Source organism: Chaetomium fimeti (genome assembly GCF_033439085.1).
Source record: "Chaetomium fimeti strain CBS 168.71 chromosome Unknown B0H64scaffold_2, whole genome shotgun sequence".
NCBI lineage: Eukaryota > Fungi > Ascomycota > Sordariomycetes > Sordariales > Chaetomiaceae > Chaetomium > Chaetomium fimeti.
In genome coordinates, this window is record NW_026944330.1 from 2,393,226 (window position 1) to 2,420,352 (window position 27,127).

At 58.4% G+C, this 27,127-nt stretch overlaps 10 protein-coding genes across 10 annotated transcripts; 5 read left to right on the forward strand and 5 right to left on the reverse strand.

Annotated features, from left to right (window-relative positions):
- Positions 1-359: 359 nt before the first annotated feature.
- On the reverse strand, positions 360-4,282 carry B0H64DRAFT_386563 (uncharacterized protein). The gene is made up of 2 exons (XM_062803142.1): positions 1,723-4,282; positions 360-1,664 (listed from the first exon to the last, which is right to left on the reverse strand). Exons 1-2 carry the CDS (start codon positions 3,802-3,804, stop codon positions 621-623), a joined length of 3,126 nt encoding a protein of 1,041 aa, XP_062662411.1. The 5' UTR covers positions 3,805-4,282; the 3' UTR covers positions 360-620.
- A 1,306-nt stretch (positions 4,283-5,588) lies between these two features.
- On the forward strand, positions 5,589-6,950 carry B0H64DRAFT_386571 (translation machinery-associated protein 22). Its single transcript, XM_062803143.1, has 5 exons — positions 5,589-5,801; positions 5,938-5,957; positions 6,046-6,133; positions 6,255-6,472; positions 6,582-6,950. The coding sequence occupies exons 1-5, from the start codon at positions 5,756-5,758 to the stop codon at positions 6,774-6,776; spliced, it is 567 nt and encodes a 188-aa protein (XP_062662412.1). The 5' UTR covers positions 5,589-5,755; the 3' UTR covers positions 6,777-6,950.
- Positions 6,951-7,129: 179 nt separating this feature from the next.
- B0H64DRAFT_472110 (Borealin N terminal-domain-containing protein) lies at positions 7,130-8,638 on the reverse strand (the record flags this gene model as incomplete). Its single annotated transcript, XM_062807919.1, has 3 exons — positions 8,282-8,638; positions 7,953-8,223; positions 7,130-7,898 (listed from the first exon to the last, which is right to left on the reverse strand). The coding sequence occupies exons 1-3, from the start codon at positions 8,481-8,483 to the stop codon at positions 7,130-7,132; spliced, it is 1,242 nt and encodes a 413-aa protein (XP_062662413.1). The 5' UTR covers positions 8,484-8,638.
- Positions 8,639-9,021: 383 nt separating this feature from the next.
- B0H64DRAFT_439328 (uncharacterized protein) lies at positions 9,022-9,965 on the forward strand (the record flags this gene model as incomplete). Its single annotated transcript, XM_062806419.1, has 2 exons — positions 9,022-9,312; positions 9,378-9,965. 2 exons carry the CDS (start codon positions 9,022-9,024, stop codon positions 9,963-9,965), a joined length of 879 nt encoding a protein of 292 aa, XP_062662414.1.
- Positions 9,966-10,237: 272 nt separating this feature from the next.
- B0H64DRAFT_317710 (Sybindin-like protein) lies at positions 10,238-10,782 on the reverse strand (the record flags this gene model as incomplete). The annotated part of the gene is made up of 2 exons (XM_062800348.1): positions 10,238-10,577; positions 10,661-10,782. Coding segments are annotated over 2 exons (462 nt in total), but the record flags the coding sequence as incomplete, so codon positions are not given.
- A 1,636-nt stretch (positions 10,783-12,418) lies between these two features.
- Positions 12,419-13,840, forward strand: B0H64DRAFT_294570 (UAA transporter; the record flags this gene model as incomplete). The annotated part of the gene is made up of 3 exons (XM_062800067.1): positions 12,419-12,734; positions 12,865-13,208; positions 13,268-13,840. Coding segments are annotated over 3 exons (1,233 nt in total), but the record flags the coding sequence as incomplete, so codon positions are not given.
- A 733-nt stretch (positions 13,841-14,573) lies between these two features.
- Positions 14,574-18,397, forward strand: B0H64DRAFT_386577 (uncharacterized protein). The gene is made up of 4 exons (XM_062803144.1): positions 14,574-14,653; positions 14,750-15,246; positions 15,374-17,406; positions 17,462-18,397. Exons 2-4 carry the CDS (start codon positions 14,812-14,814, stop codon positions 17,943-17,945), a joined length of 2,952 nt encoding a protein of 983 aa, XP_062662417.1. The 5' UTR covers positions 14,574-14,653; positions 14,750-14,811; the 3' UTR covers positions 17,946-18,397.
- Positions 18,398-18,937: 540 nt separating this feature from the next.
- On the forward strand, positions 18,938-22,917 carry B0H64DRAFT_85457 (uncharacterized protein). The gene is made up of 4 exons (XM_062808879.1): positions 18,938-19,344; positions 19,417-20,802; positions 20,875-20,941; positions 21,009-22,917. The coding sequence occupies exons 1-4, from the start codon at positions 19,147-19,149 to the stop codon at positions 22,805-22,807; spliced, it is 3,450 nt and encodes a 1,149-aa protein (XP_062662418.1). The 5' UTR covers positions 18,938-19,146; the 3' UTR covers positions 22,808-22,917.
- A 579-nt stretch (positions 22,918-23,496) lies between these two features.
- On the reverse strand, positions 23,497-24,806 carry B0H64DRAFT_85466 (kinase-like domain-containing protein). Its single transcript, XM_062808880.1, has 4 exons — positions 24,613-24,806; positions 24,285-24,559; positions 24,011-24,216; positions 23,497-23,959 (listed from the first exon to the last, which is right to left on the reverse strand). Exons 1-4 carry the CDS (start codon positions 24,711-24,713, stop codon positions 23,630-23,632), a joined length of 912 nt encoding a protein of 303 aa, XP_062662419.1. The 5' UTR covers positions 24,714-24,806; the 3' UTR covers positions 23,497-23,629.
- A 22-nt stretch (positions 24,807-24,828) lies between these two features.
- On the reverse strand, positions 24,829-26,614 carry B0H64DRAFT_386581 (TLC domain-containing protein). The gene is made up of 2 exons (XM_062803145.1): positions 25,811-26,614; positions 24,829-25,726 (listed from the first exon to the last, which is right to left on the reverse strand). Exons 1-2 carry the CDS (start codon positions 26,285-26,287, stop codon positions 25,124-25,126), a joined length of 1,080 nt encoding a protein of 359 aa, XP_062662420.1. The 5' UTR covers positions 26,288-26,614; the 3' UTR covers positions 24,829-25,123.
- Positions 26,615-27,127: the final 513 nt, after the last annotated feature.

A 27,127-nucleotide genomic window follows, 5' to 3' on the forward strand; every position in this document is an offset into this window, starting at 1 on the left:
GCCGATGCGAGCAGAGCAACATGGTGGGCGAGCGCCTGTTTCGGAAACTCGGGAGGGAGCGGCGGCTTTGAGCGTTTGCTTTGGAGGGACCTAGCGGGCAGAGAAAGGGAAAGTTCGAACACCTAGACTGATTTAACTGAGGTACTTGTATGCGCAATCACTTGCGCTTGCCGGGAAGGGGGGGGCTTTGGTTTTAGGGCCATTGCTGCATAGGTAGTTGTTGTCAAGGGGGGCAAAGAAAGACACGAGCGAGGATGGGAAGAATTGGAAGTTGATAAGACTTTTTTGCGCCCGTATCCTATGTGTGTGATATGCATAGCAAAGGAGGTTGGGACGTCACCAGCTCACGATCGTAGTAGTTCCGCGTGAAATCATTGTAATGGGTATCAGCCTAGCCTATATTTGCCCCCGGGTATCCCGATGGCGATGACAACGATTTATGTGGCAGCGACATATACAGCAACAAAAGAAAACACCAAATCCCGAAAGGGTAGTTACTCTCGACAGAAGAAGAGAAGAGAAGAAGAATGGCAACCGGCCGACACCCCGTTTTATGCCCCATAGACACCACCCACCCATTCACAAACACACCCACCCCGCTAGGTAGGTAGGTAGGGTAGTTAACCCATCAAAGACTCGGTATCCAAAAAGATACGAATCGACCCACTGCGATCCAGCCCCACCGTTTCCATCATCTGCACAGCCGGCGACAACACCTCCTCCTCCTCCACCACCGGCACCGGCGCAACAGGCACGGCCGGAGGCGGGCCAGTGGGAGGAGCAGGCGCACCACGACGACCACCAGCACCACCAACAACAACCCCGGGCCTCGGCTTGCGCGCGTAGCCGCGCAGGGTGCGGAAGCAGGACCCCTGCAGGCGGCCCTCCTCGACGACGGCGTGGACGTCGGCGATCATCTTGCCGGCCTCGCGCATGGCCTCGCCCGGGGTCACCGTGTCGGCCAGCCGCAGCTCGCCCGCGGCCTTCTCCGTCTCGGCCCGCAGCAGCCACCGCTCCCAGCTCCAGCCGGCGGCGACGCCCGTGACGGCGGCGGCGTTCTCGGCCGAGCCCGACACGATGGCGTCGAGCTGGTGTACGCGTACTGATGCGCCGGAGGTCGAGTCGCGGGTTGAGGTCGTGGTGGTGGTGGTGGCGGCGGCGGCGGGTCGCGGGGGCCGCTTGGGCCCGACGGGGAGGCACACCCAGGCGCGGCGGACTTCGTCGAAGCCGGCGGCGGTGAGGCGGCCGAGGAAGGAGCGGGTGGGGTTGGGGTCGTAGCCGAGGGTCTGCAGGGCGAAGCTGAACTCGACGGCCTTTGCGTTGCCGAGGGGCCCCGCGTTGACGATGTCGGCGTCGAGCAGGCCGAACTCGAGGTAGCCGCCGGGCTTAAGCACGCGCATGCACTCGCGCAGGCAGGCGTCCCACTCGTCCGCGCCGTTCTCGCCCGAGAGCTTGAGGACGGCGTGTAGTTCCCGTGCGGAGATGAGGTCGAACTGGTCGTCGTCGAAGGGGAGCTTGGAGAGCGTGGCCACGGCGACTTGGCGGTGGTTGGGCGGGCCGCGGATGTTGCTGTTGCTCAGCTGGCGGATGGATTTGGTGGTGACGGTGTAGATCTTGGTGTTGGGGTACTGTAGCGCGGCGTGCCACGCCCAGTCGCAGGCACCCTGTCCGCCGAGGTCGAGGATGCGCGCGCGGTCGCGGCTAAGGCCGTCGGGGGGTAACGGCCATGTAGCTTTGGCGGGCAAGGCGCTTGCCCACGGGGGCGGAGATGAGGCGGCCGCCGTTGAGCAGTTTGGTGGCGGCGACCTGCCAGGTGGCGAGGTGCATTTGCGAGAGGGCCTCGGCTTCCTTGTCGGCGCGGAGCTTCTCCGGGTCGTCGACGACGACGTCGTCACCACGGACGACGTTGGTGCTCATGCGCTTCTTGGCCGATTGCGGCACCACCGACAGCTGGAACTTTCCGAGGAGCTGGTTGCGGTGGGCATCCCTGAGGCAGACACGCTGAGCCTGAAGGGCTTCAAAGCGCGGCTGGCGGTGGATAAAGACGTCAGAGGCACAGGCCCTCACGGTGTAATCGGTGAAGGCGCGGTAATAGGACGACTCCTGGCGGACGAGCTTTGAAGGCAGGTTGCAGGGGATGTCCTTCTTGACGACAACCTCGGAAAAGCGGACCGCCTTCTTCTTGGGTTCAGTCTGTTCCTGTTCGATTTCGGGAGAGGTGGCCGCAGACGGCACCTCAACTTTCTCTTCTGTCTCGGACTCATGCTCCGATTCCTCGGAGCTTTCGTTCTCCTCAGAGAACCCCACGACCCCTTGGAGATAGGATCGCTGGGCAGCCAACCACATCTGCGTGCGGTTGATGTGTGAGATGGCATTCTCCTCCTGCTTCGTGATGTACTCGGCATCATACTCGGCAATGATTTCATTCACATCGACTGGGGAGGAGGGTTCCTCGACCACCACCTCGGAGGCCGGAGCATTAGCGTGCTTCGGAGTGGGTGGCACTCGGCGGGCGGTGATGGGTACCGGAGTCTCCTCTACCCGAATTGCGGTCGGAAGGTCTCCGGAGTACTCGTTCACGGGGAACTCGATAACACGCTCGACAATGGCGGATGGCAGGTCGTCGAGATGAAGGGGCCGCGGTGGTGGGGGCGGGATCCTATCCGTAGATCGGCCCCAGGGGACCTTGTAAAAGTTCTCGGCGGTTGTCGAAGTAGGCGGGTTGGCTTCGTCCGGTTGGCTGTTATTCCAGGTGCGACGGCTGGCAGACGAAAGGTCCGAGAAGAATCCGCCAGGTGACGGGATATCGAGCCTTGTCAGGTCGGCTAATGATTGTCGGTTGGACGGGGCCCTGGTTACACCACCGCCGGTAACGAGACGAGGAAGCCGCTGGCGCGACTGGGTCATCTCTTGTGGTACCTCGATGACCTGGGTCGGCTCGTCCTCATACTCGGAATCGCTTCCGGAGAGCGCCTGGAGGGTCTCGAGAGCTCCTGGCTGGAGATGGACCCCTGACCACTCTTCGTCCTCGTTGTCCCGCGCTCCGATCAACGGGGTTGGCGGGGCGGACATCTGAGCCATCTCCTCCGAGCCGATGCTCCCGTCGAGGGACGGGGGTGCTGAAACGCGAGGGATATCCTGGGACTGGCGCAGTTCCATGAAGCTTTTGATACTGGGCGACATGAGCACTGCGGATGGCGGGGTTGGCGGAATTGGCGACGTCAGTTTCTTGGCTGCTGCGACGGTCGCCTCCTCAGGAATCACCAGGGGAGCTAGTGACCTCCGCCGCTCCATCGAGGCCCGGGATGTTCTCCTGAGGCTCTTGGAGCTTCGTTGGCGGCCGATGCCGCTTGCTCGGAGGCGTTGCTTTCGTGTGATTTCGTCATCGGAAACATCGTAAAGGTCGTCAAACTCGGTCACATCAGTCATTATGCTGTCTCGGTTGTTGGTGTTGTTCCACTGAAGGGACGGGTTTGATGAAGAAGCCTGCGAGCTGGCGTCGTCGTTGTCGTTGTCAAGGTCGGCCTCGTGCTCGTTGTCGCTCGACGCGCAGGACGAGGTTGTGGTGAAGACCGGGGCGGCGAGAAAGTGTTGTCCTCTCGGAGTGGGAAAGTGGTCGCTCATAGGTGAAAGCCACTGCTCGATCTTGTCGATAGACCGCCTGTTTCTCCTTCGCTCGATGAACGAGTCTCTTGTCTGCTCCGGCTCCTCCATTATAGGATTAAGTGTCCGAGCCGGCCTCCTCCGACCCAGCGGGGAGGGCGGCCGGAATGTGGTTCTCGGTAGCAATACCTGGTCGGACATGATTGTTTATTGTGGAAAGGATCAATATAGTAAGAATTTGCGTCACAGGTATAGAAATAGGCACTGCAGTAAGATGGAAGACGTCCTGCGCCAGAAAATGTAACGGTAATTAAGAAGGGGGGGGGAGGGGAGCGACGGGACCGGCTTCGGTCAACGAAGCACTATTCTTGTAAGTGTGCAGGATGCGGGAGAAGAGAATAGAGAGGGAGCCAAACCGGGCCTTGCCAGGTGACTGGAACGGACTATAATATGGAGAGAGGACGAAGAGTCAGGAATCCAGCTGATATCCACCAGAGCGCCTAATGAGCGGCCGAACCCTGATTCCCGCCTAGGTGCCGCCATCCAGGACGGGCAGCACATGGTGTGACTGGTATCCTACGAAGCGCAGATGGGACGCCGGACGAGGGATAGCGCACAACGATTCGGATGGGTGCTTGCCTGGTGGCGGGTAGTCTGCAGCGACGACCGCTTAGAGAGGGAGCACTAGGACGAGTTGGGCAGCCACTGGCAGCATCACGACGGCGAGTCTGCGGCCGCTGGCGAATCAGGGGTGACAAAGAGCTCGACGGCATCTTGGCTGCCACTCGATAAGAGGCATGCGAAGGCATGGCGCGCGCCAATCGAGTTCCTGATGGAGGAAGAGAGGTGTGGCACTGTCGATGGTGATGGCCAATGAGAATGGCCGGTGTAACGCAGGAGGTTGAGCGGGCGCTTACACGGGCGGTTGCCGCCATCGATTGGACCGGGCTCGTCGTCGAGGCAAGATGAACCACACACCTTTGTCATCGGCGCCCAGGATGCTAAATGGCAAACTTGCAAACAAGTCTGTACTAGGAAATGCACGAAATCCACAGTACACGAGCTTCGATCACGGGCCGGAGAGGGTTGGCGATGTCGTCGTGGAACGAACCATGTCCCTGCCCGTGGCTGAGGAACACACCTTTGAGACGTGCCGCGAGCCGTCGGTCGATCCTCAACCCGATCTGTTGCTGCAACCGCGCATCGAGCTGAGCTGGGTTGCTGTGCCTTGACAATTCATCCATATTCGGGTTGTCGATGCCGTGTCACTTCCATTTCTGGTCGTGCTGAAGTGATTAGGGTGCCCACATTCACACCCACATAGTCGCAGCGAGAACCGAGTCTACACTAGGAAGGGAACAGCGTCTCGTGCCCCTCGACGGCATCGCAGTACCCACGGTTTTGACTCCATCCCGGGTAGGTGGTCGACCTCCCACCCACCCGTCCCGGCTCAATCAATGGCCCGCATCAACGTGAGCTGTCGCTACTATCCGGCAGATCGTTTCGTTTGCTGATTTAGCTCGCGGCTTCTTTTAGCAGCGCCCTGCCACGGGCTAAGAAAAGAAGGCCGATGGCACCTCGAAGCGTGTTTCCATAGACGAAGCTTGAAGAAGGGCGGTTCCAATTGTATCGAGTGCATGACCAGGGGTGTTGATTAAGGGGATGGAAGAGGCGGAAATTAAGTCACGGCAAAAGCCCTCGTGATCTATGTGGCGGCGGCTGTCTTGTGAGCGGTGTGTCAAGATGTGGACGCGCTGAGCTTGACGCGACTGACACGGCGTGACCAGCATGGAGAAAGAGCAAAGCGGTCGACACAGAGCACGAGTGCAAGCGCTCGCTTGCCGCTGTTGCAGTTTCGAAACGCTGTGGCAGATGGGCCCACTTGATGCTTCTCTATTTTTTGATTGGCTGAATTACTCCAAAGTTCTGGGCTTTGCTTTGCCTGCCGTGCCTGCCGCCGTCCTTGCTGGCGGTGCCCCGCCATCAAACCAGCGAGAAGAACCCCGCAATCAATTCCAAGGAGGGGCACCGCAGCATCTCGGCGCGACACGACGATACTGAACCGCGACGAAAGACGACATAGGCAGCCAAAAGGAACTGCCACTCCTGTACACCAGACTTTCGGGAGAGGAAACTCGAAACTTATCTAGGCATGGCTGAGCCCGCACCAGTTGGCCGCGAGATTATTTACTGTGGTGGTGAGTTCCTGCCCCTCCATCGAAGGAAGCTCCGGTTGCTCGTGTGACATCACCCCCGCGAAGCACTGAACCACCCCCCAGAATGTGTTTATACCCTTTTTATAAGCTAGCATAACATTGACGTCCACCTTACTAGTATGCACACTGCCACCGGAGGTACGAACCCCTTAATTTAAACACCCCCCGTCTCGAACCGGGCTATCTCCCGTTCCCTACGAACCCCAGGTCTAACACCCAACCCCAGTACTGCGAATACGGCGGCACCACCAAAAAGTGTCAAGAATGGCTAGAAAAGAAACACCCCGAGCTCTACGCAAGGATATGGTCTCCTGGTACGCCTCCCCACCCCCAACCACCACCGCCAAACCCCCCCCCAAAAAAAAAGAAAACCAAACCAAACCAAACCAAACCACACGACTACTAACGCACCCCGCTTTCTTCCCCACATAACAGAAGCCCTCGAAGCGGCGACGGCGTCCCTCTCGCTGGCGGCGCAGGAGCGCGCGGCCAAGGATGCGGCCAAGAAGGCGGCCAAAGCAGAAGCCGCCGAGCAGAAGCACGCCGACAAGCTGGCCAGGAGCGTCGTGACCATCAAGCGCATCGAGCGCAACAAGCGCAAGTTTGTGACCTCGGTCACCGGCCTGGAGGCGTTCGGCCTGGAGCTGAAGAAGGTGAGTTCGTTTTTGGGGGGGTTTTCTCCCTCTTCTTTTGGGTTGTGTCTTTTCGGTTTTGTGTTGGAAAAGGGTGGGGAGAGGTTGTTGACAAGCGTGTGATGACTAGGTGGCCAAGGACTTTGGCAAGAAATTCGCTACTGGCGCGTCCGTAACCAAGGTGCCGAGCGGCGGGGAGGAAATTGTGGTGCAGGGCGACGTCAGCGGGGAGATTGAGGAGTTCTTGTTGGAAAAGTATAAGGATATCCCCGAGGACAATATCGAGCTGGTAGAGGACAAGAAGAAGAAGGCGTCTGCTGGTTAGGAAGTTGGAGAGGATGATAGCGGGCAGTTAGGGCGTTTCGCAGAATCGTCGGGGCGGTTTATTGGACATGTGAATCCATTGGGGCACAATATACATACAGTCCTGCCGACCAACGCCCCATTGCCATGGCACCCAGTATCCTGACCATGATCCGGCACAAACTCCAAAATCACATCCCAAATGCCTTTCCCGCATGCCCCCAACACCATCATCAACGCCGGACAGACCCATGCTATAACAACCAGAAAAACAAGCAATAACAAGCAATTCCCTTTTTCCAGCTTCCCCGCGAACCTCGTTCAAGCCACCGCACAGTCCAGAATCAAACCACCCCACCCCCTTTAAATAAAAACTCAAGCCCTCTTCCGCAACACCCTCCCCGTCCCACCCGCCGCCTTCGCACCACCACCACCACCACCACCAGCGGAAGAAGCAGGCCCCTTCCTCGCCGCCCCACCACCCCCCGTAACACCAACACTCTTCTTAACCGACCCCATAACCGTCGTCCGCTTCCCCGCCTGCTGCTGCTGCTGTTGCTGCTGCTGGTGGGTGGGAGGCGGTTTCGGCTGGGCGCCGGGGGGCGCCGTCATGGGCCGCTTGCGGATCACCGTCGAGGTGCTGCCCTCGCTGGACTCGCTGGCGCCGCTAGCCCGGCGAGCCGTCCGCGTGGCCGGCCTCGAGGCTGAGGAGGGCGGGTTGCTGGATGCTGTGACTGTTGCGCCGCGCTTGCGCCTTGCGGCGGCGGCGGCGGCGGCGGCGGCTGCTGCTGCGGATGAGGAGGATGAGGTTGGTGCTGTGGATGTTGTGGTTGGTCCGGTGGTGGAGGAGGTTAGGGTTTTGCGGCCTGTGGTTGTTATCGGGGGTCGGCTGGTCGACTTGGTTCCTTCGACCATCTTGTTGAGGATGTTGGTTGCGGCCGCCGCTCTGCCTGGGGTGGGGGCTGGGCGGGCTATGCCTGACCTAGCGGGCGTTGCAGCCGCCCGGGGGGTGAATCTCGAGTTTGAAGTGGTCGGCGACAGGACATGTGCGGGGTTGCGGGCGACGTTGGCGCCAGTGTGGGCGCGCATCTTCTTTTGGGGAGTTTGGACCTGGTTCTCCTTGTCTCCGCCGGAGATCTCATGGCTGCCGAGATTGTTAGCATAATAAGCTACGCCATTGAAAGACAGCGCAACATACCTTCGCCTCTTAACCGGATGCGCCGAGATCGTCGCTCCTCTCGTCGGTGGCCGAGAGGGCGAATCCTTCGCGGGAACAGGGGGGCCACGGGCGCTTCCTGTGTTCGCGGCATGTCTTTGTTGCGGATCTTTCGAGTACCTCTCCAACAGCTCCCCCATGGTGAGCTTGCGCAGAGACAGGGGAATGCGATTGACGCGAATTTCTATCCGCGTACGAAGACTTTGCGCGTGAATGTTGTAGTTGGCTCGGAGCTTGCGGGCGCGCTCTGTGACTGTCGAAGTTGTTAGCGTCGCGCTCCACGCTCTCTCCTGCGACAACCGAATACATACTCTCGAGGTGCAGGTTATCGATGAGTGCTTGCTTCTGCGCAAGTGTGATTCCTACTCGCTGCCTTTTGGCTGGGCTTTCATTGGGGTGGGAGCTGCCCTCCTTGGTGGGGACTTTTTGGCTGGCCATGTCAACCGCGAACTGATTGTCGCTAGTTATCTCCAACTGGTCCGACTTGCGCTTCCTGGTGCCGAGGGGTTGCATGGTGTCGTTTCTGTCGCGAAGATAATTCTGATGGTGCGAAATTGACCTGGGATGCTTGTACTTTGCTTGAAGAGCGGGAAGTCTTTTGTTGAGATCGATATGGTCGAATTTAGGCGGTGGGAGTGCAAAGTCGAGAATGAATTGTGGGAAAGGAGTTGCGCGCGCTGAGACGTGAGTGGTCCGCGTCTCCGAAAGTAAACAAACCGAGACCGCCGGCGGGGCCACCGCCAGGGGGGGTTGTTAATGTGGGTCCTTCTGGCCAGCCTTGGATCGATGCACAGTGCGAAGCTGCTCGATCGGGCGTCAGGCTGTGAGCCAAGCCAAGCTCTGGGCCTCCAGGCTGAACCGCCTTACGCAGCAGCTCCGTTGCTTGCTGTGCGGCAACATCCAACGTCGAACGGGCAAACAACCTACCACCAACACCTTTAATCAGCGACAATCCCATCGCCCATCCCAACGTACCGAAGCAACGACTACGAGAAATATCAGCTCTTCCATTCAGAATCAGTCATTTGTTCGCCGATAACAGTTCGCCAAGATGGTTCTCGAGGCGGTAATGATCGTGGTGGACAACAGCGAGAGCAGCAGGAACGGCGACTACCCAGCGACCCGCTACGACGCACAGAGCGATGCTGTTAATATCATCTTCCAAAATGTTGTGCAGGGCAACCCAGAGTCTTCGGTTGGCTTGATGAGCATGGGCGGCAAGGGTCCCGAGGTGTTGGCGACTCTCACAACGGACCAGGGCAAGATTCTCGAGGGTTTGCATCAGACCAAGAAGAAGATCCGGGGCCATGCCCATGTTTCTACTGGCATACAAATAGCTAGCGTGAGTTAATGCGCCACAACCCGCACGCTGCGACTCATCCGTAGGCTAACCTATGACCCCGCCAGCTCGCACTCAAACACCGACAGAACAAGTCCCAACGGGCGCGCATCGTCGTTTTTGTTTGCTCTCCTATCGAAGAGGGAGAGCGCGAGCTAGTCACCCTCGCCAAGAAGATGAAGAAGTTCTCCATTAGCGTCGACTTCGTGCTGTTTGGCGATATGGACGAGGAGAACCAGGCAAAGTTGGAGGCGTTCAACCGCGAAATCAAGGGCACGACCGACTCGTCGCACCTTGTTGTTATTCCACCCAGCTCCAAGCTTCTCAGCGACCAGCTCATCTCAACCCCGATTATGCTCGGCGAGGCCGCCGCTAGCGGTGCCGGTGGCGCAGGTGCCGAGGCCGGCGGTGGTGCGAGCGAGGACTTCCCCTTCGGCGTCGACCCGACACAGGACCCCGAGTTGGCATTGGCGCTGCGCATGAGTATGGAGGAAGAGAAGGCGCGGCAGGAGAAGAAGGCTCGGGAGGAGGGCGAGGCGTCCAACAAGGGCGGCTTAGAGAGCGTCAAGGAGGAAGGCGAGTCGGCGCCGCTGCTGGACAAGGACGGGCAACCGAGCGGCAGCAAGAAGGACGACGACAAGATGGATACTTCTTGAGACGGCCGCCGCGCTGCTTGAGGGGTTGAGAATACCTGATGGGACTAGAATGGCCCACACTCCGGTCCTCTCCAGTCTGTAGAAATAGACGTTGCTTGTCATCAACGGCGGGCCCTCTCACGGCCCTTTACTACTACTAATTTCTACACCCAAAGTAAAAAACTTGAAAACTTAAACGCCGAATAACTCCCATGCTTCCCCCCGTTCATCTCTCACCCCGCACTCCCCTCCCCTCCACCCATCACCCAATCCACCCACGTCGAGCGCAGGCTCTACCTGTTGTTGATCTCGCGGATGTACGACCCCAGCTTCCGGTCGAACATGTCGCAGCGCACGGGCATCTCGAGCTGGTAGAAGGGGTTCTTCATGACGTAGTCGGCGTACATCTCGTACACGCGCCGGATCGTCAGGTCCACGTTGGCCTGCGTCGTGTCCGTGAAGAGCAGGAACTTGATCCCCGTCAGCGTCGTGAAGCACTGCATCCGGAAGTTCTCCGTCTCCAGCACTTCTAGGCCGGACGGCGGGTCGGGTCGGACCAGGGCGCCCCCCGACGAGGTGGAGGTGCGGTTGGCGGCCTTGAGCGGGTTGAGCCGTGCTGTGATGGCGTGGACGCTGTGCGTTTGGTGAGTACGTGTTTTGAGAGTGGAGAGTGGAGAGAGGGTGGGTGAGGATGGGATTATGTGTATCATACTAACCCGTGGAAGGTGCCTGCTAGGACTAGGTAGTCGTTGGTGCTGAGTTTATTCAAACCCCCTTCGTGGAAGGACCGGTTATAGATCAGGCCACCTGCCTTGTTTATGACAATGAGAGCGAATACAGTCCTAGCGATATTTACTCTAATTAAATTGATGTCCCTGTCAGATAGGCACCGGGAAACACAAACATGATGGCAGTTTCAGCTCATGGCTGACAGGGCGGGAAGGATAGAAAACCGCCGGATGCCGTGGTCAAGTACCAAGTGGATGAGTGAAACCGAGAATTGACGGGGTGAAAATAAAATGGGGAGGTTTTGAAGTCCTAGCGTGATAGTCTCGGGGGGTATTGATGTTGATGGTGATGTTGGTGAGTTGCACCTGTGCATCGCTCCAATGATGTGGGGATAGCATGAGGTGCCAGTTATTGGGTTAGGGTTGGCAACTCGACGAGCTCGATACAGCTGCGACTTGAGCTCCGTCTCTCTCAGTCTCTCGGTTCCAATGTCACTTGAGCCTGACCTTCGGCGCGGCTCAATAGTCTATTGCAAATGTGTTGGTTAACTCTGTGGTTTTCCCTTCTGCGTAGTATTTCCCCCCTCTTCGTCACCCCCGTTTCTCTATTATGAGTTCGGGAGTTGGACAAATGTCGAGGCGTTCTAGGATCTGGCTAACCTCAACCCGTCTGTTCATCCCAGGTCCCGAGCCAGGCAGTCGGTTCCTTCGGTTCCCGCTACGGACGTTGCCTTCCAGGGAATGGCCAAGGTGAGTATTCTCCGGCCGTGTAACACCCCGGAATGCAGAAGGCTATTTAGAGCGAGCCACATTCCCGGACAGAGAGGCAATCCTCAAACTCCAACTCCCGCCCAAACAAGATCTGGGCATGCAGGTTCAGACAAGTCAGGCCGTTCCACGGCAGTTGCAACCCCACAGGGAGATCATTGAGCAAACTGTGCATTGGTTGTGTGAGCTGTCAGGCGCGATCCCGGCTCGGCAAATTTCCAAAGCCGCTGAAAACTGCCTTCCCTCCCGCCCTATCCGCTATTCCCTGCCATCCGAGTGGCCCGGAAACAGGGCTTTCTCTCACAACCTGAGCACCACTCCACATTCACAGGCCGCTGTGCTGCCGCTCTTCTGAAGGTGGACCGCGGGACCAACTCCACCGGGACACCCTTTCATGTGGCCACATGGAAGCCTCGACGGAAGATTCGAAATAAGCACGGATAAGGTAACGTCGCCCTGCGAGTTTGCGGCCGACGCGAAAAACGCTGCACGGGCGGTCCGTGACTATGAGCGCCCCATAAGGGAGGGATTGGCGCTGTTTTCTTCTATTGCTCATTTAGTTATCGTATTGCTGTTCTCGTGCGACGGCCACAGCTTGAACTCCAGCGCGAACTTCGACTTTTGTTTGGGGTTGCGAATAGTGTAAGGCGTGAGGATAGTTGACTAGAGCCATTCTCTCTCTACCCGTCCGACTACACGAAGCGAGCATCCAAGAAGGGGGCAGATCTCTCTTCTTGCCCCGCCATCGCTTTGACGATCTGTTCGCCGCACCCACAGTACAGCACCGACCACCTGGCTGTCTTTTTTGGATTTCGATTGCCCAGAGGACCGAGTTTCGCCCTCCCAGACCTGTGGCAAGACGACTGGGTACCGTTCCTTTGCCCGTCCCGCACTCAGCAGTTCTCCGTTCCTGGCCCTTTTTTTATGTGCCTGTAGCAACTTGGAAGCGAAGGCCCCCGCGCCACAACCCCCCTGGCCATGACATCGCGCCGGCGCCCGGCGCTGCACAAACAGACGCCGCCTAACAGCAAAGACCGCGGCGACAAGGCATATGCCATGCCCGCACCGTCGCCTCGCGTTATTAATGCGGCACCCTCTCTAGAAAAGGCCGAGATGTACGGCATCGATGACAACCGGCCCGTCTTCAGCCGCGCCATGGCCTTGGCCGGCCGCATGTTCATCGAGACCATCCCGCAATGGCTGGCCGTCGGGGCCATGCTGTCGCTGATCTTTGGCGGCTGTTGCTCCAACGTTTTCGCTCTCGAGTCTATCATTAAGGTCGAGCCTGCAAGTGGTATGTTTTGTTACCCGTATTTCATTACCTCGAGAGCGCGCAGCGCATCTACCCGGCGCGGTTTCGGGCGCGCCCTCGGGAGCGGCCCGGGAAAAAGGGAGCATCGGCGGGCTAACCAGTTTGTCAACAGGAACTCTATTGACTTTCGTTCAATTCCTCTTTGTCGCCACCATCGGCCTTCCGTCGCAATTCGATTCGAGGCGCCCGCCCTTCTTCCTCAAGCCGAACAAGGTCCCGATCCGCCGGTGGCTCGTCAACATCGTTCTGTTCTTCAGCATCAACGTGCTCAATAATCATGCGTTCAGCTACGATATTTCGGTGCCGGTGCATATTATCTTGCGGTCGGGAGGCAGCATCACGACTATGATTGCGGGGAGCCTGTATGGCAAGAGATACTCGCGGATCCAGGTGACTGCAGTGCTCTTACTCACCGTGGGCGTCATCACCGCAGCCTGGTCCGATGCGCAAACCAAGGTATTTATGGACCTGCGATATTGCGGTGTGGACAGTCAGGACTAACATGTATGTGTTAGGGGTCGTCATCGGACAAAACCGTCGGCAACACAAGCTTCAGTACTGGCCTCGCCATCCTCTTCATCGCACAGGTCCTGTCGGCCATCATGGGCCTCTACACCGAAGAGACGTACCGCATATACGGCCCGCAATGGAAGGAGAACCTCTTTTACTCCCATCTCCTCTCGCTGCCCCTCTTCCTGCCGTTCCTACCGTCCCTCACGAAACAGTTCATGAAGCTCGCCAACAGCGCCCCGCTTGCGCTCCCCGTACCCCCGCTCGAGGACTACCCGAACCTATCGCCAAACATCCAGCAAGGCCTAGAGAGGATTCAGATCCCGAACCAGCTCTTCTATCTCGTCCTCAACGTGCTGACCCAGTACGCTTGCATCCGGGGTGTGAATCTGCTGGCGGCCGCGTCGTCGGCCCTGACGGTGACCATCGTGCTCAACATCCGCAAGCTCGTGAGCCTGCTGCTGAGTATATGGCTCTTTGGGAACCGGTTGGCCTTTGGGACACTGATTGGGGCGTGCATCGTCTTCTTTGCGGGTGGTTTGTATTCCTTAGACGGGAAACGAAAGCCACCCGCCAGAGTGCGAGCGGCGGCCAAGTCATGAACAGACCTGGTTCCGAAGATGCCTTTTTCTTGTATATAGGTATTAGTGGAGTCGAGTAATGCGGAAGACCAACCAGAGGGTCTTATATCCCGTTAAAGTTCAAGTAATTCGCAAGGTTTCCGTTTCTTTTTATTTTTTTTTATTTTTTTTATTTTTTTATGAGATGGAACCTGGAATCCCCATCCATCACCCTCGTGGAACTCAACCAAGAAATCATCGACCCGGTTAGGGTCGGACTGCATGTTTTTGAGCACTCTCGGCACTGAAACGACTCGCATTCTCGCGGCCTTGGCAGTACTTCCAGCGGCCACCTCCGAACGTCATGGCCCAAGAGTGCCCACCAGACAGTGCGGTTAGGGCGGAAGCTGCCGATGGTGCCGCTCATTAAGGTTGCATCAGGTTGGATCCTTCCGTTTTGGTCAGCCCAACATGAAGACTTCTTCTCTTTGGGAATGGTGGTTCTTGTTTAGTTAAGCAGTGGTGACTCTTACACGGAAAGTTATAACTCGAGCCTGAAGTATTCGCACAAAACAACCCCGCGGTCAACCGAGAAAGGCTTATTATTGGGTCAAGTGATACAGTATCACAGGCTCACAGTCAACGATTCGCTACTTCGGAATTATTTGCTTTTCTTTTTCCTTTTTTCGAGGATCACCTCGTGACCATGGCTGGTGAGTGCTTTGAGTCGACTCCGGAAAGCGGGTTCAATGCTTGTCCCTCCCCGCCCAACCAACCACCAACCACCAACCACAACTCCCACACACTCCCAAACTACCTAAGTTCTCTAAGGTACCCAAACACTATCCAAACACGCACTGGGCACGACATCATCTCGATAACCACAACATCTTTTTTGTGGAACTGATTGTTGATTTTTGTAACCAGACTACCCGTACTCGCATGACCCCTCGTCAAACTCGACTTCGCCCAAAATCACAGCCACTCAGATGCCTGATCTCGATTCGGATAATGAGGAGTACGGGATGCGTGATCACGGTGACACGGATTCCGAGGGTGAGCTAGAGGAGCACAACTCTCGGAAAGCCGCCCAGGGTCACATCGAGGCCGGCTCCAGTCTGGATGACAGCCAGGGGCGAAATCAGTCTGATATGGAGGATGGCATGTTGCCCCGAGACATGCCTCATAAAACTGCCTTTTACGACATGGTAGCAGAACGCAAAATGACCCAGACTGACGCCAAGCTGTTCTACCAACGAAGCCAGGCAGAAAGCCGCACTCAACTCAACCAACTTGCCCAGATGTCGCCCCAGAGCAGCCCACTGCTCTCTGCTGGTGGACTTGCCGCTTCGTATTCTGATCTGGCCTCGAACCTTGGGCACAGTTTCAGCAACCTGAAGCTTTCCGAGCTGGACTCGGCTGCCGTTGCGGAGCCCCTGTTCGACCAACCCTTGAGGAGGGAACCCAGCTATATCGGTGCGGGCAACCTCCCCAGTCGCGGCAGCTACGCCCAGTCGATCAACGCAGGGGCGCCCACAGGGGCCCAGATAGACCCGGCCCCTCCAGCAGCAGATGCTCTTGGGTGGAGGCATTCCTGGCCTCGGCAACAGCAGTTACTTGGACGCTGACCCCCAGATCAACGCCGAACTGAGCACCATCTTCAAAGACGTCCAGAAGGTTATCGACATCCGGAACAAGTACATCCGGCTCTCTCTCCAGGGACCCAACGATAACCCGAAAGATGATCCGACCTGGAATATTTATCCTCCCCCTCCTGAGCCCTCGTGGACTGAGGACCGGGAAAAGGCCGCCCGGGGTGCTAACAGCGCCAACGCCAGCATGCAAAACAGCCTAGTGCTGAATGTCGACAAGCATGCCCAGGGGGTTGAGTCACCGCGCAAGTCGAACGCAAGAAAGAGGAAGCCTGGGCAGGACATCGGCGAGGACTTTGATCTTAATGACGCGCCGCCTGTGCCAGGAGCCAGCGGGATGACTTTCCGAATGGATGACATGGGGGTGTATCAGGTCTATGACAGTCAAGAGTCGGAGGAGGCGGACACACCGATTGTCAATGTGCCCACCATCAAAGAGTACTACCTCGACCTCGAAGCGATCTTGAACATCTCTTCCGATGGCCCCAGCAAGAGCTTTGCATTCCGGCGCTTGCAGTATCTGGAGGGCAAGTTCAACTTGTACATTCTCCTCAATGAGTATCAGGAAACGGCCGACAGCAAGAAGGTGCCGCACCGTGACTTCTACAATGTCAGGAAGGTCGACACTCACGTTCACCATTCGGCCTGCATGAACCAGAAGCACCTGCTGCGCTTCATCAAGAGCAAGATGAAGAAGTTCCCGGACGAGATGGTCTTGTTCCGAGACGGCAAACACCTGACGTTGGCCGAGGTTTTTGACAGCATCAATCTCACGGCATACGATCTCAGCATTGACACATTGGATATGCACGCCCACAAAGATTCGTTCCACCGGTTCGACAAGTTCAACCTCAAGTACAACCCGATCGGCGAGTCGCGGCTGCGGACCATCTTCCTCAAGACGGATAACTTCATTAAGGGCCGGTATCTGGCCGAGATTACGAAGGAGGTTATTGCCGACCTGGAGTCGAGTAAATACCAGATGGTCGAGTGGCGCATCTCCATCTACGGAAAGTCACTCGACGAATGGGACAAGCTGGCGAAATGGGTCGTCGACAACAAACTCTTCTCGCATAACGTCCGCTGGCTGATTCAGATCCCGCGCTTGTACGATGTCTACAAGGGGAGCGGCCTGATGAACTCGTTCGAGCAGATCCTCAAGAACATCTTCCAGCCGCTGTTTGAGGTCACCAAGGATCCGAGCAAGAACCCAAAACTTCACATATTCCTGCAGCGTGTGATTGGTATCGACAGCGTCGATGACGAGAGCAAGGTGGAGCGCAGGCTGTTCAGGAAATTCCCCGTGCCGAGGGTATGGGATTCCAAGCAGAACCCGCCATACACGTACTGGATATACTATCTATTTGCCAACCTGGCCTCCCTGAACCACTTCCGCAAGCAGCGGGGCTTCAACACGTTTGTGCTCCGACCACACTGCGGCGAGGCCGGCGACAGCGAACACTTGGCGGTGGCAGCGCTCTGCTGCCACAGCATCAGCCACGGGCTGCTGCTGCGCAAGGTGCCTCTGCTGCAGTACGTCTACTATCTCGAGCAGATCGGCATCGCCATGTCGCCGCTCAGCAACAATGCACTGTTCCTGGCGTACGAGCGGAACCCGTTCTTCCAGTACTTCAAGCGCGGGTTGAACGTGTCGCTGTCGACGGACGACCCGCTGCAGTTCGCCTTCACCAAGGAGCCGCTGATCGAGGAGTACGCAGTCGCGGCGCAGATCTACAAGCTGAGCTCGGTCGATATGTGCGAGCTCGCCAAGAACTCAGTCAAGCAGAGTGGCTACGAGTTCTCAGTCAAGCAGCAGTGGCTAGGCCCGACTTTCCACCTGCCGGGACGCCAGGGTAACACCCAGGTCAAGACCAACGTGCCGGATCGGAGAGAGGAGTTTCGGTACCACACGCTCATGGAGGAGCGGAGGCTGTAAGTCCCCTCGGGTCCTCCTCACCTAGGATAACAACTAACATATGTTTTTCAGCGTCGAGAGGTACACCGCCCTCCCCACTGAGGCACCGTCCGTCGCCGACCTAGCCGCCACCACCACGCTCCCTCCCCGCTCACCGACCCTCTCAACTTGCACCAACGCCACCGCCGCAGCCACCGCCGCAGCCACCGCCGCCTCCATTCCTGATCTAAGACAACAACAGCAACAGCAGCAGCAGCATGAGCAAACCACCCTGCCAACGGCAAAAGGGAAGGCGCCCGAGATTCAAACTGGCAGCAGCGTAACCTCGGCCGGGCCTCCGCCCAGCTCGATAAGCCAGGCCCAAGTGTCGGTGGGCTGCAGCCCCGTGACGCCGTCAACACCCGTGACATCTTCCACAGCCGCTGACCCCGCGGTGCACCTGTCGGGGCACGAGCCGCGGTATTTCCCCGGGATGGTGTCGCGGAGCCAGGGCACCTGGAGCACGAGGCGGGAGTCGGGGCATGAGAGTGACCCGCAGCCACAGCAGCCTAGGTAAAGAGCGGTGGGCGGAACACAGATTGTAGTGAAAGAGAAAGGGGAAAATAAAGGGAAGGAAAAGGGGGATAAACACATGGGAATTTGGCACTGCGCTCTCTCAATATTGTCATGTGGTAGTCCATTCAGTTGATAGGGACCGTGATAACCTTTTCAGGAATATGTCCCCCGATAGACGTGGGCCGAAAGAGTAGACATTCTCTGGTCATATACACAGATATTTCTACTTACAGATTAGACTCACGGAACTTGACAAGAACGGGGGATACTCGCGACGTAACAAGCCCGTTTCATCATTATGCCGTCGCGTTTTCTGATAACGGTAGGTGCCACGGCAACCTGAAATCCGTTTCACAGTCGGCGGTGTATTTCATTCACCTCATAACTCGTCATCTCCCTGCATAACTTTGTCCTGCTCCTGTGTATGATACCTGTTCACCGACCACGTGCGATTATGCACACGCACTTCTGCAACCCAGCTCATCATGCCTGAGACAAGCGGGAGCTGGCCCGACTGGTCCGTTTCCACCCCGGTAAACCGGTAAGCCGGTAAATCAATAGTTAGTGAATTATTGGGGGTCCACTCAGCAGCCAGGCCTCCCCTTCTCCACGACCCAGGCCCAGACCCAGACCCAGACCCAACCTTGCCCGCCGCCGACCTCTTCTACTCCTTTTTGCGATTTGGAGAAAGTCGACTCGGTTTGGGAGTCGCTCAATTTTGAGGGAGTTGGGAACGCGAATTGCCCTGCATCTCCCTCTTTTTAATTCTTTTACAGATCATTAAATCAGATAACCTTTACCGGGGTCGTCCCTGGTTGAAGTCGCCGCCGTTTCTGGCGCACCGTTCGTACTCAAGCAGTTACGTACTCACGTACTGTACCTTACCAACCTAGAAGTGGAAGGAAGTCCCGCCCCTGGGTCCGGCCCAACCTCCACTCTCATCCGTCCCAAACTTGTCCGCTGCAAGTCCGAGTCTGCATCCCACCCTCGGCGCCACCCCGCGACGACACCCGGTTCGGCGTCATATCCGCACAACCCCCCCGCCCTTCCGTCCCGTTCCGTAACGCTTCCCGTCGACCGTGATTCCGATGCCGTCTGCTGCCGCTCTCCAGAGACAATAGTCGACACTGACCGCAACCCTCCGACGATCCGACGAGCGGCCTCGACTCCTGTGAACAACAACCACAGCAGCAGCCGCAGCCATGGGCTTCGTCGGCGTCTACAAGGCCGTCTACGACTACGCCCCCCAGGGCGAGGGCGAGCTGCAGATCACCGAGGGGGACCTGCTCTACGTGCTGGAAAAGAGCACCGACGACGACTGGTGGAAGGCCAAGAAGAAGGCAACCGGCGAAGATGAGGATGAGCCAGTCGGCCTGATTCCGAACAATTACGTCGAGGAGGTATGCCCGTCTGCACTCGCTCACATGCAGGGGGGAAATTGTGCTGACTTGGCTGGTTTTGCTTGTGCTTAGGTCCAACCCCAGGCGAAAGCCCGCGCTCTGTACGAATACACGAGGCAGACCGACGAGGAGCTGTCGTTCCCCGAGGATGCGCAGCTTGAGGTCTTTGACACGTCAGACCCGGATTGGATTTTGGTAGGACACGAAGGAGACTATGGCTTCGTTCCCGCCAACTACATCGAGCTGGGGGATGCCGCGCCCAAGGAGGAGCAAGAGGCTGAAGCGCCCGCGCCCGCGCCGCCTCCCCTCCCCGCGCGGACCCCCAGTAGCGACGTACAGAGCCCTCCTCTTCCCGCTAGGAACCCGGCTCCCGCCGAGCCGAGCACGCCTGACACGCCCGCTGCCCCTAATCCGGCCACTATGATCGCTGGCATGATGGCTGCGCGCGCGAGTTCGTCCCAGCAGCCTCCCCCTGCGCCGCTCGATCTCCCGCCCCGGAACCAGTATGCCTCCGAGGAATCCGATGCCGAGGTCAAGTCCCCACCGCTCCCGGCCCGGCCGCGCGGCGACTCGCAGATGTCGGTGGAGCCTCCCCGTCCGTCCCCACCGGTGGAACAACGCAGGCGCGACGATTATAACAGCCGCAATGAGTACAGCAGTCGCGATGAGCGTAGTAGCCGCAATGAATACAGCAACCGCAATGACCGCCACAGCCGCGGCGATTATGACGAGCAGCCGCAAACCCCCAAGACCGAACCTCTGACCCCAGGCGACTTCCACATGTACAATATTAACGAGATGACATCCATCATGGGCAAGAAGAAGAAGATGCCGACTACTCTGGGCATCAACCTTCGGACAGGCATCATCATGATCGCCCCCGAGTACGCTCAGGACGGCCCCTCGCTCGAGTGGACGGCCGATCGCATGACGCACTACTCGCGCGAGGGAAAGCACGTTTTCATGGAGCTGGTCAAGCCGAGCAAGAGCATCGACTTCCACGCGGGCGCAAAGGACACCGCCGAAGAGATCGTTTCCATGCTCGGCGAACTGGCCGGTGCCGTGCGTGCCGAGGGCCTGCGGGAGGTGATCATGGCTGCCACGGGGCCAAGGGCGATACAGCAGAAGAAGGGCGTCATCATGTACGACTTCATGGCCCAGGGCGATGACGAGGTGACCGTCGGCATCGGCGATGAGGTCATCATCCTGGACGACACCAAGAGCGAAGAGTGGTGGATGGTGCGCCGCGTCAAGAACCAGCGAGAGGGCGTCGTGCCGAGCAGCTACATCGAGGTTACCGGCATTATCGAGAGCCCCGTGCCGACCGCCGCCTCCGGTGTCGGCGCCGGCAAGTCGACCATCGAGCAGAACCGCCTAGACGAGGCGCGCATGACCAAGGAGGCCATCAAGGCCGGCCAGCGGGAGGACCAGAGGGAGAGGGAAAAATCGAGATCAGAGGTAGGCCCTGGATTGCCCCTGCCCGACCGGAGTAGTAGTCTGTCGGCCAGACTGGGTAACACCGAGTCGCAGCAGCGAAGCAGACGCGAGAGCGGCCGCGCCGAGGCCTCGGGCTCGTCCAGGTCCAACGGAAAGTCGAGTGAGTCTTGCCCTAATATTTTGACCTGGCTTTATTTTGGTCAAGGGCGGCCTGCTAACCCCCCTAGAACCCGATCCCTCCAAGGTCCGCTCGTGGACAGACCGCTCCAAGTCATTCACCGTCGACGCCCAGTTCCTCGGCATGAAGGACGGCAAGCTCAACCTCCACAAGCTCAACGGCGTCCGGATCGCCGTGCCCGTCGCCAAGATGTCCCTCGAGGACCTGGAGTATGTCGAGCGCGTCACCGGTATCTCCCTCGACGAGGACAAGCCGCTGTCCGACCTCAAGAGGCGGGCGACGACGAGCGAGAGCTCGCGCAAGCCCCCGGCTGCCAAGGTCGGCGCTTCCATCGAGTCCAAGAAGTCGGACTATGACTGGTTCCAGTTCTTCCTGAATTGCGAGGTCCAGCCGGGGCTGTGTGAGCGCTACGCCCAGGCTTTCGGCAGGGAGTCCATGGACGAGAGTGTCCTGCCCGACGTTGATGCTTCCGTATTACGGAACCTGGGCTTTCGCGAGGGTGATATCATCAAGGTGATGCGGTATTTGGATACCAAGTATTATCGTGGGAAGAAGGGCGAGGAAGAGCCTGGTGGCGGGTTGTTTTCTGGCCCGGGCGGCACGCTGCGGAACAACACCAGGAAAGGACGGCCGGCTCCTCCCGTCGAGACCAACAACACCGTCGATCCGAACGCGTTCTCTTCGCAGAAAGACTCGTCTCCGGCTGAGGCCAAGGCCGCGTCCCCGCCTACGAAGGCAGCAGCTCCGACGGCTTCAAAACCTGCCGGGGGCTTTGATGATGATGCGTGGGATGTGAAGCCGTCCAAGACCCCCGAACCGGCTCCCCAGCAGGCACCGGCAGCTCCCGCCTCCGCTCCTGCCCCGGCTCCGGCCCCTGCTCCCGCACCGAGCTCGGCCAAGCTCACCGGGTCGATGCAGGAGCTGTCACTGCTAACCCAGCCGTTAACGCCGGAAAAGGCTCAGCCGCCCGCCCCTCCACCAGCTTTGAACTTGGCGCCCGCTACGGCACCCGCCCCGGCTCCGGCCCAGATTGCCCAGCCCACCGGCGCCACCCCCGGCTTCTTCAGCGGCATGCAACCGCCCGCCATCAACGGCCAACAATCCCAGTACGCTCAGCAGTTGCCACAAAACATCGCTCGCCAACGACCCATGGCGCCGCAGTACGCCCAAGGCCAGGGCGGCCTAATGCCACCCCCTCCGCCCTCGCGGCCCCTTTCCGCACCGCAGTCCGCCCAACCCAGCGCTTTCGCCCCGCCACCCCTCCAGCCCCAGATGACCGGCTACTCCCAGGTCGCGCCCCCGGGCCAGAGCCTGAACGACCTCTCCCAAGCCCGCCTCCAGCAGCAGTACACCGCCATGCAGCAGCAGCAGCAGCCGATGATGCCCATGATGACCGGCATGCAACAGCAGCAGCAACCACAACAACAGGGCGGCTTCCAGGGCCCGTTCGTACCCCAGCCCACGGGTATGGGACCCATGCAGGCCCAGCCTACGGGATTCATGGGCGGCTATCCGCAGCAGCAGCAGCAGCCGCAGATGACTGGCTTGCCGCAGCCGATGCAGCCGCAGCCTACTGGGTTTGGAGGTGGCATGCAGCCGATGCAGCCGATGCAACCCATGCAGCCGCAGGCTACTGGGTTTGGGAATATGCCTGCTTCTGGTGGTGCCAGTGGCGGACTGCAGCCGCCTGTGCAGCCGCTCGTGCCTCAGCAGACGGGGCCGGCGCCGCCGGTGAGGTTTGGTGTGACGGAGGGGGCCAAGAAATTGGCGCCGCAGGCTACGGGGAGGAGGGCGAATTTGTCTGCTGCTAGTGAGTTTTTCCTCTTTTTCTGCTTCCGTTTTTTCTGAAGAGATTGACGCTAACGGTGATGTGTCACAGCGCCGGATAACCCCTTCGGGTTTTGATCAACCACTACGCCTACAATACACCCACGGGAGTTGCGTGAACGCCCTTTAGGGTTGTTCATCTTCCACCCGGACAACTAGCTAGGTGGTATACCTACGACTTCACAAGGGCTCACAGCCATTCGAGAGGAGTCCCCATCGCTTGCAGCTAGGACCTTGAGCGTCAAGGGCAACTTGCGTTAGCGGGGCCGATGACCTCACCAGAAGAGAGTGAACGCGGAGAGGTTGATTCGGGCCCCTGCTCGCTTGGGTCTACTCTGTTCCTCTGGGCTACACACGAGGTTGTGGGTGGTTCGAAGAGGCGGGGGCGTGGAAAGTGAGTGGAAGGTTGTGCTGAGCTCAGTTGGAGAAGATCATGGGAGAGAGGGGAGGAGGGATGGAGGAGAGGAGAGTGGAGAGAAGAGAGGGAAAGGAGAAGGGGGGAAAAGAGAGGGGGGGAAGAAAGGAAGAGATAGAAGGAGGGTGGGAGGATATCGTCTGCTTGGGTTCTGCGCAGCATGTCAGTCGGCCATGAGCGTTCCGCTGCGCTTGTTTTCTTGTTTTGCCTTGTTTTCTACCCCTCACGCTCACACTCACACACCAACCAACCTTTGCTTTGTCGACCGTACCTAACCTACCTACCGACCTACCTACCTAAACAACTTCCCATTTCTGTACCTACGTATTCTAACTCCTAACTACTACCGATTACCTAGTCATATTACACATTACCATTCTGGAACGTGCCATCGCTTGTCTCTTTCTGAACTCAGGCGAGCCGGCTGTCTAGACGCCGTCGAACCACGGGTGCCGCAGAATCTCGCTTGCTGATGGGCGCTCTCTTGGGTCGGCCCTCATTATGTACCCAAAGAATTCAACATCTTCCTGCCTGACCAGCGGGGATGCCTTCGAAAGTGGAAACGGGCGGTAGCTCTCTTCAAGTTGTTGCAGTAGGGGTAAATCGGAGTCCTTTGCGAGGCTGCGAAACGCGGCTCTGCTGATGGGTCCGTAAAAGTCATTCTGGATCTGGAGAACGGCGAGGGATAGCCGCGGGTCTTTCGGAGGTGGGGGGTTCCTGGGGAAGAAGATGTAACTCCTCGTTATGAGGGTGATTCCCTTGAGACAATATTAGAAGCGTTGGTCCTACAAAACGGGGGAATAACTCACTGTGGCTCCGAGCCCCCAGATATCGGCCTTGGCCGTCCACGGAATCCCAAGGAGCACCTCCGGAGCGCAGAAGATCTCGGCGCCGATCAGGTGGTTGCCATCGTTGGAGGGCACGTCTGCTGGGGAACAGTCGCCGAGGTCGCTGAGTTTGTACAGAGCGCCGCCCGGAGCGTTGTCCCTGGCCAAGATGTTGTCCGGCTTAACATCTGGAGGGATGTGATAGAGGGATTACCTCACCATGCTCGTAGATTACGCATCGAGGTCTTCCGCATACCTGTGTGTACAATGCCGTTCTCGTGCAATGCGACAAGCGCCTGGGCGGCTGCTTGAAGAGCACGCTTCGCTTCAACCCGTGCGAGCTTGTTCTTCTTCACCAAGCTGAGGACGCTGCTGTCCATGTACTCCAGCACCAGGGAGGGTGGGTCTTGAACCTCATCGACGAGCTGGCGCAGGGGGCCGCATCCCCGAAAGAGTCGGAGTGCTTGGGCTTCTTTCTGCAGCCGGTTTTCTGGCCCGGTTTTCACCACAAAACGCTCGCAGTTCGGCCCTCTGCTTGATGTTAGGGGTCCGGAAGTCACAATGAGGTTGGGTTGGTTACGAACATGGCAAGCCATGGCCCGCCGGGACGGTTGCGGAGGGAAACGGCAATTGTGTAAGAGGATATCTTGCCCCAGAGGATTTGGCCAACTTCGAAACGGGACATTGTCCCCGAGTATCTCGAGTTCGGATCCCGAGCTCTGTCAACAAATCTACTACGAGGACGAGAAGGAGTTCATTTCCGGTTTAGGGTTCAGCTCGGAGGGGTACATCATCCGGCCCGTATCACAGGGGTCGGTCCATTGGATGAAAGAGACCGTTGGGCCCGGTATAATAGAATTCCGTAGATTGGCGTCTAAATCCAGATAACAACTCCCAAAGCAAGAGCACACAGATAGAAGAGCGAATAAATGAGCCCGGAAGATCCCATCCCATGCAGCCGACCCCGACCCAATATCTCCGTGCCGTGACATGCCATGCCGTATCGTCGTAATACACACACCGAACCATTACCCTCCCTTCTCAAACACCGTCTATCACAAGTCACATCTCCAGTCTTTCTAAACCAAACCCTTCTCACTGAATAGTCCCCTCCCTCAACTCCTCCGTATCCGGCACGACATCCTCGATCGAAGGCGCCCTACGGCGCCTCGCCGCCAGCTCCTCCTCCTCAGCCAGCGCGGTCGCCTTGGTGCGCGACACGGGCTTCTCCGGAACCGCCTCACGCTTGGCCTTGCCCGGCTTGGGGGGCTCGAAGCGCTTCTTGACGGCGGCGACCATCTTGACGAACCAGAACCAGTTGAGCGAGTTGAGGACGAGGTTGCTGGCGAGATAGACGGCGGTCAGGGCGAAAGGGATGGGGGCGGCGTCGCGGGAAAAGTACATGGGGTTGGTGTTCGGGTCGCCGGCGGTGGCCGGGTCGGCGAAGGCCTGGGCCAGGTACTCCGGGGAGGGGCCCCGCGTCACCGACTGCCACATGTCGGCGTACACCATCACCGACTGGTACGTGCCCCACACCAGGCGGCACGAGAAGAAGGTCACGAGCAACGCGATGCCGTTGTAGAGTTGGGGCTTGGAGCCTGTCATGTTGAGTTTGTCGAAGAACCAGTGGATGTTGAGGAAGGGCGTGGAGAGCTCGTAGAGGATGAAGACGGGGGAGTAGAAGTTGATGTAGGGGCGCTAAGGCACGAGCGGGTTAGTTTGATGGGGGTTTGAGTTGGAGGGGCTGCCGCGGGGAGGGAGCGGAGAGGGAGAGTGACGTACGAAGCCGAACGTGTAGACTGCCAGGGCGCTGACGGCGTGAGCGAGCAGCCCAAACCCAAAGATGTCTAGGTTCGTGATAGTGATGCCCAGATCCCAGATAAAGTAGCCCGTGGCCAACCCCTGGATCAGGCCGCATCCCCCGGTATACCCCCAGATGCGCTGCTCGAAGTCCATGTTCTGGCGTTCCTCGTCGACGAACATGACCCACAGGGCCAGAACGTTGATTAGCAGGCTCTGGAAGAGCGAGACGACGTGAGTGTCCCAGTTGGCCTTCTTGGCTCGGTCATGGCGCGGGTAGTGCCGCGGGAAGAGGCGGGACGACACCACGGGCGAGACGACAAGTTGGATGAAAGTGTAGAGCAGGGCGGCGCCGGCGACCTCGTGGATGTGCAAGGGCAGCGTTTGCATGCCGAGGCGCTCAGCCAGGGGCTCGATGGCCCGACTCAGCGCCGGAATCGGCGGGAAGGGGTCGCGCATGTTGGATTGACGATGATGTTTATGGTGGCTATCGTTATGGTCACCGGTGAGGTGGGAAAGGGGAGACGGGAAACCAGAAGCTAGAAACGGGAATCGGGAATCGGGAATCGGTGCTTCTTTAAACGACGACGACCAACACCGAACGCCAAGCGGGTACTGTTACGGTCACTCGTCCCCAAGCCCTGGAGGTCTCAGAGCGCCAGGCACGCGGCTGCAGCAGGTGAGACGTCGAAGAGGTGGTGGAAGGAAGTCACTGCGCCATGTGCGGCCTCTTCATTCGTGCGTTGCTGGTTGCTCGAATCGGAGCTCCAGGCTGCAGACCAGGCGGAGCGGGAGCTGGGGACTCGCTGCGACCCAAAGGCAACACCCGTTTTTGTTGGGATCTGGAAGGTCTTGGCACCTGCCAAGGCTGCCCTGTCAGCTGGGCCAACCACTGAAAGCCCACGGGACAGGGGTGGAATGCGGGGTTAGTCGGGCGTTGCAGCACCGGCCGCCGCCTTTCCCCAAAGTAACTTTCTCTTTGACATGCATGAACGCAACGCGTCACATGCAATTGAAAGCGTCAATGTCAGAGTCAGGATCACCGATGCATCATCCCAAATCCCAACAACACTCTGACTATGGCCCCACCATTGAAGATGCAAATGCTCACATCAGTTAGGATTGGATGTAATCGAACCAATCTCACTACCTGCCGCGAACACGCCCCCCGCCGCCCCTGACAACTGGGCCGTTGCCATCTCAGAACCCAAAGGGCCTCGAATAATCGTCAAAGGTGTTGTTGATACCGTCGGGCTCGTCGAGAAACATCGGGATAATGAGCTCAACCATCCCGCAGGG